This window comes from Rousettus aegyptiacus, unplaced genomic scaffold (assembly GCF_014176215.1).
Source record: "Rousettus aegyptiacus isolate mRouAeg1 unplaced genomic scaffold, mRouAeg1.p scaffold_m13_p_7, whole genome shotgun sequence".
Classification (NCBI taxonomy): Eukaryota; Metazoa; Chordata; class Mammalia; order Chiroptera; family Pteropodidae; genus Rousettus; species Rousettus aegyptiacus.
The window spans coordinates 34,470,165-34,482,267 of record NW_023416310.1 but is presented as its reverse complement, the minus strand read 5'-3'; the positions used below and the strand labels follow the sequence as shown (position 1 = coordinate 34,482,267).

The window sequence follows — 12,103 nt, the reverse complement described above, 5'->3', positions numbered from 1 at the left end:
CCCCAGTTAGCGTAACTTTGCTGTTTATGTGGTGTCTCATCCTCCAGCAGGATTCCAAGTGACTGAGTAGAGGAGGCACATGAGACCTCTTGCGGCCTAGGCTTGGAACTTTTATACTATCACTTCTATCTCTTCTTTGCCAGAGGCATTCCAAATTCAAGGAAGAAAATAGGTTTCACTTCCTGATGGAAGAGCGGGTATAGGTATAGGGAGGATTCAATTTTACAATGAATCGGGTACATGTTATATTTCAGTTTAGTAATATATAGATAAAACAGCACAATATTGACATTTACTAGATCTAGATGGCCATTTAAGGGTATTCATATATAACATTTCTATACCTTTTGAGAATTTTTAAATGCTTGTTTTCTTTATCTTTTTTTTTCTTTTTGAGGAAGGGTTATTGTTGGCATTTTTTTATAATACAGATCTCTGAGCTATACTCCAGACCTGCTGAATTCTAATGCTAACACCCAGAAATCTACATTTTAAAAAATATATACTTTACAGTAGTGCTAAATTTTGAGAATCACTACTTTTGGGCTTTCTGACTTCTTTCGGAACCTCTGGCCTAACTAAGGCATATTTCCAATTTTTGTTAGCCTAAGAGAAAGCAGTGCAATGCTGCTGGCAGCCCAGCTACCAGTAATATGAGCTAGTAATACCAACCATGGACAAGATTAGTTGACCTCTTTGTTTAAGCCATAAGAACTATATATAGACTAAGGTTCCTTGAAAACAGTAATTGAGGGAAGAATGAGGTATATTAAGTATTTACCAGGTATTTTATATATAATATTTAATCTTTGTAAAAATCTTGGGGGATAGGAATTATTAATCCTCATTTTATAGATAAGGTCATTGAAGCTCAGAGAATTAACTAACTTGTCCATTGTTTCATAGTTGCTTAAACAGAAGGCTAGAGATTTGAATCTAGCTTTTGGACTATAAGTTAAACGGTTTTGAAGAAAGCAATGTTTTTAGAACTAGATAATTTATTATATGTTAAACCCAGTGTTTTTAAGAATTATGAAAATATGTATATATAATATGTACATAAATATACATAACCCAATGCTTCAGCTGTCATTATAATAACTAAACAAATCACTCATTCTGATCAAAGTGGAACCAGCTAATCATTCAAAGGCAGACTTAAGTCTGTGAGGCACTCTATATTTTTCAGATGTTTTGGGTGATTTATGTTAAATGTAAATGTTAATATTTTAAATGTTTGTGTTTAAACAGTTGCTAAGCCAACTTAAAGGAAATTTAGAAGAAGAAAATCGACATCTACTAGATCAAATTCAGACATTAATGCTACAAAACAGAACACTGTTGGAGCAAAATATGGAAAGCAAGGATCTTTTTCACGTTGAACAAAGACAGTACATGTAGGTACCAAGTAATTTTGTGCTCTGAAATATTACTCATTTTATGATTGATATATCTGGTAACAGAGAAAACTCAATGCTAATCTTTTTTTCTTTTCAACATTATTATTTTAGCATCTATCTTTTAAATATTTATGTTCCAGGCTCTATGCTAACAGCCAAAAATACTAACATGAAAACATGGGTTTTGCTTTTAAGGAGCTAGTACATTAAGCGAGAAATACAGATAATTGCCATAACAGAGGAATGTGTAGGAGGCCATAGAAATATCGCAACCTTAGTCTGAGAGAGGCAAGGTGGACTTTCCAAAGGTGATTGCTTGAGCTAAGACTTAGAGGTTCAATATGAGCTCACCTGAAGAGGCATACCAGGCCAAGACAGCAGCAAACACAAAAACACGGTCATGTAATGAAAGTGTTTTGGTATGGTATAGGGTCTGAAAATTAATTTTTCTTGCTGGAGCAAAATTTAGTAAGGAGGAACAGCAGGGAAATGAATAAACCCTCAGGAACCACTTCATAAAGATTTTTCTATGCCATTCAAAGGAGCTGCTGAAAATTTGAGCAAGGTATTAATGTTGGATTTGCATTTTTTAAAAAAAATCCAATGATTTTTAAGAGTATGGATTGGAGGTTCTGAGAATAGAGACAAGAAGTAAGTTTTAAGAAGGCAGTTGCATAATCTAGTGAAACAATTGGTATTTGAGAGAAACTCCAAGATGTGAGAAATAGCATTGGACGGACCTAATTACTGGTGAATTCTGTCTCCATTGAGAGTGGAAGAATCTGGTAAAATCAGTGATTTGGATCTGGGCAGTTCAGTGAATATTCTTTGTATTATACTATGATGCATCTATACCAAATTTTTCTCTTCCCTTTGTCCCCAAATAAAAAGCACAATGATATACAAAACACAAATGCCGAAATCAGACAGCACCTAAAATTCAAATCCCAGTTCTTCCAGTCAAAAACTATGTGACTATAGACTAGTTACTTCATTTCTTTGATCACTGGCTTCTTTTTCTCCAAAATAAAGATATAACACCTATTTCCAGAATTATCCTAAAGAGTTTATGAAATAATATGTCTGTGTCTTTCAGACATGATGTACATGATGGTGAGCCAGGGCACATATGAAACCAGGATACATTATACATTGTTTTTAAGCATCAATTTTATTATAAAATTTGGGGCAGAGAACATTATTTTTTATATTAATACACAGATATATCATGGAGCAAAAGGCAGTTTGCATGAACTTTTAAGATAAATGCAAAACTTCAAAGAAATTTCACATTTGTGGCTGGCAACTTTGGATTACACCTTTAATTCTTTCAGGGGTATATATATGCTTTTACTCTCTGCCATAAGAAGCGTTTTAGCTTGAGAAGTAGTGAGTATATCTAAAGCTCTTGGCAGTTGAATTTCCTGTCCCTTAAGCAAAGGCTTTATTTTATCTTAGTATTCTGACTCTTGGTGACTAATCCATTCCCAAGGTTTGGTGATTGTATCTATTTATTGACTTACAATATTAGTATCTTTTCTGACTTTTTAATTTAAATTAAAATTTTAATAAAAACTGTCTTACATGTCAGACATTTCTAGCTGAATACCTCTGTCACATGGTCCTACGAGGAGTGACAATAAACAGGTAGTACTGAGAATTTGGAGCTTTCTGATGGTATTACAGTTGGAAAGGAGAAAAGAATTTGGAGGTTTCGACTGTCTACTATTTATACTGTGGTATAAATATTGGCAACTTCTGTTCATAAAACATCATCTTCCATAGAATCTCTCAAATCAGTTTCTTCCAGTCCCCACTACCCTAATTCAACCTTACTGCTCAACTAGACTATTCCATTAGCTTCCTGCAAGCTTTCATCTCCAGACTTTCTTATATATCCATTCCATCATTGAGTTATGGTACCTAAAGTAAAAATTTCATAAAGTCACTTTGTAATGAAACCTTTAGTACTTCTGATTTCCTGTTGATCAAAATCTTAACCTGTAACTTCCTCACTACTCCCCAGCTAAACTGCTTCATTTAGCGTTCTTCTTGTATTTTCTTTTCAGTCTATTATGGACTTTTTCTTCATGAGTCTTTTTTTGATATTCCAAGCTAGAAATGTTTTCCTTTTATAAGTTCCTGTTGTACTTCCACAGCACTTTATTTTGGCACCACTAATGCCTTGTATTATAAGCTCTGCTTATAATATAGTAGGGGAGAGAGGATATAAATATAAGTGAATATATAACTCATGCCTTCCTTATTGTAAATGATCACTAAATGTTGAATAAATAGTATTCTTTGGCATTGAGGTTTTTTTTATAGGGTTCATATTACTTTGTTTTCTAATCTATAATTTTTCTCTATGAATGTATCCAATAAGAACATAAAAATAAGACTGAGATGTAGTGAAAGTACTATATTCATGCATTACTGGAGACAGGAAATCATTCTCTACAAGTAAATTAAGCCTAAATTCTGCCGTAAAGGAAAAAACTTACTTGCATGGAGATGCAGTTGCAATATTGATTATTATATTTAATTATAAGGAAAGTGTTATTTTTAATATTTTGCTTGTATAAATTATAATAAATCATCCTTTATTCCAATAATGGTTTGAGATACTCAAGATCCAAGAATAGTGGAAAAGCAAGTGTTAATGAATGTTTAAAAAGATGTTAATATAATTCCTTTGTCATGATGAGATCGTAATAGGGAAAATTTTCTTCAAACAAATCCTATCGAAGAATTGAAACTTTAAATCCTAGATCCTTTTATTTAAATAAGTTGTAAATTTGAAGAAAAGGAGAAACTTGGAAAAAATACCATTGTTACTACCTAGTAAATTCTTAGTTATCAACTATGGTATTTGTATTTATGTTCTGGGGACAAGTTAGAGCATAAGCACAAAATAGTATTCATAACTGTACAACATATAATGCATGTCCTAAAATGTAATTTTTATTTTTATAGTGATAAGTTAAATGAATTAAGACGACAAAAGGAGAAATTAGAAGAGAAAATTATGGATCAATACAAATTTTATGAGCCATCTCCTCCTAGAAGGTACTATTAGCCAAATTTTATCCACCTTTATTTTGAAAAAAAAAAAAAAGTTATATTTTAAACATCTAATTTTGTGAAATATTTATAAGTTGAATTTTAGACTGTTAAGAATTTAAAAAATTTTTTCTATCAGGAGAGGCAACTGGATTACTCTAAAAATGAGAAAACTGATAAAGTCTAAGAAAGATATTAATCGAGAACGTCAGAAATCTCTAACTTTAACACCTACCCGCTCAGACTCCAGTGAAGGATTTCTTCAACTCCCCCATCAAGATAGTCAAGATAGTTCTTCAGTAGGTTCAAACTCTTTAGAAGATGGCCAAACTTTGGGGACCAAGAAAAGCAGCAGTGAGTGCCTAAACTCTTTAAACATTTTTGATCTTTTTTTGATTTAGAATGCTTTCTAAAGATTTCTTTTAAATGACTTCAGCAAGTCCTTTGGGATAATAGTCTAATGAATGCATTTATTTTTTTAACTCCATACAATTATAAAATTCATTGCATACTACAGTAATGTATAAACACATTGATTTTCTATATTGGGTATTTAGAGATATCCCTTACATAGAGATACAGAGATACCATCATTTGGCAAGGGATGTAAAATAGTATAGAAAGAACATTAAATAAGAGCCAGAATACCTCTGCCACTCTCCAGTTCTTAGTATGGCAGGCGTTTTACCTTTGCATCATACTTAACAGGGTGATTATGAGGAGCAAGTGAGAGATATTTATAAGAGCTTATTTTCATAATTACTTATAACAGAATAATAAGGCATTTTATAATGAGGTTTTACTTATATACTTTGATGATATCAAATTGGAGTAAAGTTACATGGGAGGGGAAGCAAAGAAAAATAGGTATGAATTTGAAGAGAATATTCAGATTTGGAAATAATTGAAGGTTATGAAAATTATTGAGGGATTGCTTGATAAAGGATCAGTTAAAATAGATGGAGAAATATAAATTGTGCATAAACTTTGATTTAATTTTTTCAATTACAAATATAGACGTATCACATCTTAATGTACCCTATACAATTTGTAATCTTTTAATTTCATTACTAATGTGCTTAGCTAAACAGCAAGAGTAAAGTAAAAGCCTAAATGTATTTTAAGAGAAAGATAAAAGAATCCAATGCTAGGCCCTTTGAAGATGTTTCGGAAGTTGACAACCATCAGTGTTCTTAAAAAATATGTAAACAGGCTTCTTTGAATCTACTCTATCACCAGTCATTAATTTAAAAAATAGATTTATATCTATAAATTTCTTATACATTAATATGATATATGTTTATATTATATACATATATATGTATATAAATTTCACTGCTATTCTTTTGAAGTAAATAGCAGGCAAAAACAGCGGCTACTTTCCCAGGGGGTGGACTATTCATATGGGTAACTCAAAACACTCAAAAAACTATAGACAGTGTTTGACCTTGGGAGAATTATCTCTGAAAAGGCAGTATTTTCAGGTGTAGGATATTAGACATTGACTGTAGAGTAAACATATTTCAGAATGCAGCTTTAACACCCTAACAACTAGAATCCATAAGCTGGCAACAAAAAAAGTGATATGCATACATATATACATATTTATACATACATATACATTTGTGTGTGTGTGTGTGTGTATGTGTGTAGTAGGTTCAAGAAAGTTGTTTAATTCTATATCCCCACATAAGATTATTGTTACATGGGTTTTTTTCTTATCTGGTCTTATCAGCCAAATCTACATGAAACCTCTGAGTATTACTGTTAGGGAGATAATCAAGTTTTTCTTAAGAAGGTGCCAGATAATTTAAGAAGATGCTTTTGATTTAAAATACCTGACATTTTACTAAATCAGAATGGTAATAGGTATACTCAGTTTTTTTAATTAAAGGAAGATATTTCAATTCAGATATGAGAGCATACACTAGAAAGGCATGACAGTCTTTTTTTGAGGTCATATTGTTTGTTTTAAATATAAATCCGTCATTCATTCATACTCTTTGCTGAAACATCCAGAATAAGAATCAGAAAGATTTAATAGTCTCCTTTCCTGCAATTTTTCAGTTTTAGAATTTTAAAAACAAACACAAAACCAGTGTTCCCTTAATTTCATTATAGTTTGGGGAAAGAACATTGTCAATCTAAAAACAGATTGCTGTAGAGGGATCACATTCCACTGCTAGCAAATTTAAAACTTCTTTTATCCTGTCCCTTTTGGAAGAGTATCTGTTAGTAAAGCAGCCTTTGTTAAACAGTTGAAAACAGAAAAAGAAAGTAAACAAGACAACATGTGCATGCTGCAACCACTCTGCTTTATTTTAGCTAAGTGTCCATTTTTACATTCCTTTCAGTTCATTTCTTTTCAATCATTGAAAATAGCTGTGTTTTACCAAGCTAGAAAAGAAATAAGTCAAATTAAAAGCTTAAATGAATCATGACTATTCCTAATAGCAATCGAGTAAGTTAAAAAGCTGAATTTCTTTTGCATTCTCATTAATGAATGATACTTGTCAGTTTGTCAAAAGAGTTTTATTTACAAGAGAATGATAGACCGTGAGAAATAGCATAGTTATTAAGGTTGTGTACAACATGTCTTTAAGTCTTTATGCAGGTTTCCCTAACTCCTAAACTGTAGTTTCAAAAAGGTGTAACAATTTTTTGTATTCAAATCTTATTAAAATGTAGCTTATATTAATGACTCTAGTGAATATTTTTTTGTTTTTGTGCTGATTCCTACTATAGTTATAACCCTAATTCTCATTTACAAAATTTTTTTGCAGTGCTAGCTTTGATTTTAATAACCTTGCCTAAAAAACCTTTCCAAATATCTAAAAATGTCATACGTAAATTTTTTTTTTGTCTATTTTGTACGTCTTAAGGTGCCTCCTTATTTTTTAGCTGTATCAGAATTTAGTGCTAGCATTTATTACTACTGTCAAAATATCCATTTTTATTTTTTCTCCAGCCTTTTGTAAAATGAAATTAATGTAATTGCTCATTTCATCTTTTGACTTTGTTTGAAAGAATTTATATTTCCATGGTGCCTCTAAATAATGCACCAGAATTCAGTTTAAACCAAGAAGTAATTACCTGTTTATTAAAGTTTAAAAAAAATAATGAAAGTTTTAATGGTTTCTTTAGATTGTTTTAAACATACCCTTGGTGCCTTAGTTTCTGTTGATATATATTACTAAAATACCCTTATAGAATTTTCATTTTCATAAATTATTTTTTTCTATAAACCCTTATAATTTAAAAAGTTAAGTAAAATAGAGGATTGAAAAGCCTTGTATATTTTCATCATGTGTACTCTGTGGCCCACCAGTAGCCCTAATTTTAAAGTTATGCATTTACAACTTAACTAGGAAAATTGTTCCTTCCATAAGTAATTCTAACCAGTTCTTGTATTTATAGGACATTAGCCAGTCTAAACTTTCAAAATACATGTTCCTCATCATTGTCTTCAGTGCCTTTCCAAGTATTTTTAGTATCAAAGTGCTTATTTCATATTTCATTATCACTCAGCAGCACAAAAATAATAAATAGCTTTAGTATAGCATACATAAGCTGAAACTCAGACATTCATTTCTGTCCTTAATTTCAGCATTTAACTCCCATCTGTTCTTCTCCCTTTTTTCTTTCATTTTTCTGTTTCTGTTTTTTCTCATGCTCTGACATTAAAGTGGTTGCACTGAAAAGACTGCCCTTTTTGAGGAACAGACCGAAGGATAAAGACAAAACGAAGGCCTGCTACCGTCGTTCCATGTGTAAGACTTTATGACAGTTCAGCTTCTTTCAAATGACTACACTGGCTTCCATTACTAATTTTTCACTAACCTTTCTCTGGACTGTACCAATTCTCTTATTTTGCAAAGTGCAGTCTTCTAATACAAGGAGCTGGAAGAATTTTTTTTTTTCAAAACTGGCACCGAATTCGCATTATATGTATGTTCACTGATACATATACATGCATATGTTTAATCATACATGTAATATATTTGTAAATTTCCAGCGCTTTCTAAAGTTGGCAGAAAAACCCTTTAATTCTATATGCCACAGAGATTTTTTTCCCCAAAGAAATTTACTTAAAGAAAATATAACAAAATCTTTAGCATTAGGATTTTATTTCCTTAATGAACCAGATTAAATAAATAAATAAATAAAATGGCCTGTAACCCTTAAAAATGTTTGTCATTCTTTATATAATAATACTCTGATTTTCCTTTTTTAAAGTGGAATGGGTAATTACATAATCACATTAAATGTCTATCACTTTGATTATCATCTCTTTCAGGTTTTTATTGAATGGTATGCTTACTTGATTCATAAAGTGAATATTCAGTAACCTGCTCTGACCAAGGACTCTTATCATTTTCAATGATGATGCTGTATAAGAACTGCTCTTCATCTTACTTTTATTCATTCCATTTTTGTTACACAAAACCACATTATGAAGGCTTGTAATTATATCGCATATCACTGCACAAACGCATGGCAGTTGTACAGAGTAAAATTTCTTTTTCCTATTTTTAAAGGGGTTGGAGGTGGGATAAAAATATTTGCTTAAATTTATCAGCCTTTGGCCTACTCATTTCATTCAGCTGAATGCATGTCATAATTCCAGTGACCTTGTGGTTATAGTTTTTTTTATTTCACTTGCATTAATCCATAGACAAAAACCAGATCATTTATAATACAGAATAGAAATAAGAGCAAATACATTAACCATGCTGATTCATTTGCTTTCATTTGCATCCCAGCCATGAATGACCTGGTGCAGTCCATGGTCCTAGCAGGAGGACAGTGGACAGGTAGTACTGAGAATTTGGAGGTTCCTGATGATATTTCAACGGGTAAAAGGAGAAAAGAATTGGGAGCTATGGCCTTCTCTACTACAGCCATCAACTTTTCAACTGTCAACTCTTCTACAGGCTTCAGATCCAAGCAGTTGGTTAATAATAAAGGTATAGGCTGTCTGCTATTTGCACTGTTGTGTAACTGTTGGCAACAGGAATTTTAATTTGACTTTTTCGAGTGTACTTTTTTGACAGCAACAACCTGAAATAATTGTCAAAATAATCTGGCTTTGATTTGAGGAAATTCTCAAATCATTTCAAAAATTTAAAACATAAAATAACAAATCTTTCCTGGGCCTTTCGTAATAAACAGGTAATGAACTAACTGGAAAAAGTGAAGTGTGAGAAAAGGAGAGAGTGATAGAAGCTTTTTTTAGAAACCTAAAAACATGACTTCAAACCATATAGAAAACCATGTAAGAACAACCCAAATTCTTGCTTTGCAGGGTCACAGGGGAAATTGTTTCATTGCTTCTGGTGTTTTCCCTAAGCAAGTCAGTGCTCATCAGAGCTATTCTGTTTCTTATGTCTAGATCCAGATTCTGATTGAGTCTATGAAATCTGTTAAATCAAGGTGTATTATATGTGATTAAAAAAGAATTTCCATATTCTGTGTAAATAAAATTTTATTTTTTGTTAAAAAATATTTCTATATCCATTTTGCTATTTTATGTAGATGCCACATCCTTTGAAGACATAAGTCCACAAGGTATTAGTGATGAGTCTAGTACGGGATCAAGAGTTCATGGTAAGATATGAACTTTATTTAGAGAATACATATTACATACAGAATGAGAATGCTAAGACTCTTGAATTGAACCCATGAATGTGGCATTGCCAGCAAGCATGTTTTATCTAACCTGCATCTCATAGCTACCTCTGCCATTTCTTCAAACCTAATAAAACTCCCTTTGCTGCTTCATCTAAATAGTCTCTGTTTTAGTCAGGGTTATTTATAAAGTGTGCCTGCACAATTCTTAAAAGTAATTTTGTTGCCATTTTGGTATAAGTTTAAAGTTTTAAGAGTTATTTTTTATCATTAGTTTAGAAAGATACTTTGGTAAAGGGTGAACCTCTAAGAAACCACATTTTCTGTGGCGTGACCCATTTTAGGTTTTTAAATTTCTATCTGAAAAATATACCAAAAAAATCTTACCAAACTAAATTATTAACAATAAATGGATAACATATTAAAAGAATTTCACGTGTAAGCAGGATTTTAAGAAGTAGGATAGGGCTGTGTTCACTGTGTAGTTGTGTCCCTTGTATGGCTAGGAATACAAGACATTAAATGTGCAGCTAGATGCTCGTATTCTTCCTGTTTATGGCATCTCTGCAATGTGCAGGGTTCCTTGTCTGATCTGTTGTAAGTGACCTAATCACTAACACTTTTTTTTTGGCCTGTCACTCTATTCAACTAAAACAGTCCTCATTTCCATCTATAAATTATATTCTAAATATGGACTTAATCTTCATGTTTCAGATGTTCTGAAATGTCTTACTGAACTGTGGAAATGTCTTTGCTTCTAATCTCTAAAATTCCACTGTCTTTGGGCATGCTTAGCCTGTGAAAGTATGCATGATTGCTTCCTCAAATCATTCTTTGATCAGAATGTAAAGTTTAGTGTCACCAGCTAGAAGTTTTATCGCACTGTCTCCTGATTTTTTCATTTAGCTTCGAGACCAGCCAGCCTTGATAGTGGCAGAACATCCACTAGCAATAGCAATAATAATGCTTCACTCCATGAAGTCAAAGGTATGCTGTAGGTAAATTTATTAATGTGCTCAATCTACTTCCAGATTAAAAGGGAAGTTGGTCAAGTTTCTGGGGTAAAGTATGAAATCCAAATCCTCTATGTTTGGAACATAGTTCTTTTGAACATTTTATACTTTTCACATTGTAATACAAATGTATTTCAATGTATACAAATGTAAAAACAGGAGCAGTTATATTGGTTTCCATTTTTCATCTTCACAGATAAAATATTTTTATTATAATATTTATACTTCAAAAAATATCCGTAGGTACTTATTTTACTTATGTTTTGTCTTGTCATTAGAATGGTTGTCCTTAATTTTCTCATGATGCATGTACATTGAATTCACATTATCAAAATACTTAATTTATCCATGTAATAAGGGGAACTGTTTGAGAAGGCAGTTGTGTGTGTGTAACAGGAGCCAAGTGGTTGCCTATAGCTCATAAAAGGAATTATTTCAAAATTTTTCCCCTTAATTTTTTTATATGCATTCCAAGGTGAGGTTTTTATGTGATATCTGGAACTCTTGACTAATACCTATTTCCCTAAAGGTATACTGTCTACTCAGGTCTGGAATTGTTTAATAGATTATAAAAATTGGTTAAAATAGTTATTCTCTGCAGTCCAGAATTGTCAAATAATAATGAATGCAATTGTTCTATTGCTTTTTGTATTATAAAATTCTTTTTTCTCAGTTTTAGTTTTATTTTATCTTTAATGCTATGACCGTTGTTATGATCAAAAATATCCGATTTCAAGGAGGGATTATTATTTATATTTTTATAATCACGTTTATATATCTAATAGACAAATGTATCCTAAAAATGTGACAAAGTATTTCTTTTCTGATTTGAAAATTTAAGAAAATACTAATTTTGTAAAATCGTTACATAACTTGAGCCAAATTCTTTCATGACCTACTTTGCTCTCTCTGATTAGGAAACTATGGAAAGTTATATTTTCTATCTCAGTACTATACCTATATATACCTGTTTAGTTTGCTATTGATCAAAATGAATCA

At 31.6% G+C, this 12,103-nt stretch overlaps 1 protein-coding gene across 5 annotated transcripts in view; it reads left to right on the top strand.

Annotated features, from left to right (window-relative positions):
• Positions 1 to 12,103, top strand: part of CCDC88A (coiled-coil domain containing 88A) — a 109,110-nt gene that overhangs the window by 88,064 nt on the left and 8,943 nt on the right. For 3 of the 5 annotated variants that reach the window (XM_016162599.2, XM_016162594.2, XM_016162596.2), the window contains exons 23-29: positions 1,252 to 1,397; positions 4,377 to 4,469; positions 4,603 to 4,817; positions 8,150 to 8,233; positions 9,227 to 9,430; positions 9,999 to 10,070; positions 10,998 to 11,078. In XM_016162599.2, the coding sequence (XP_016018085.2) occupies positions 1,252 to 1,397; positions 4,377 to 4,469; positions 4,603 to 4,817; positions 8,150 to 8,233; positions 9,227 to 9,430; positions 9,999 to 10,070; positions 10,998 to 11,078 (895 nt within the window). The remainder of the gene's footprint in view (positions 1 to 1,251; positions 1,398 to 4,376; positions 4,470 to 4,602; positions 4,818 to 8,149; positions 8,234 to 9,226; positions 9,431 to 9,998; positions 10,071 to 10,997; positions 11,079 to 12,103) is intronic. The other 2 variants (XM_016162600.2, XM_016162598.2) reach the window with 1 other exon arrangement.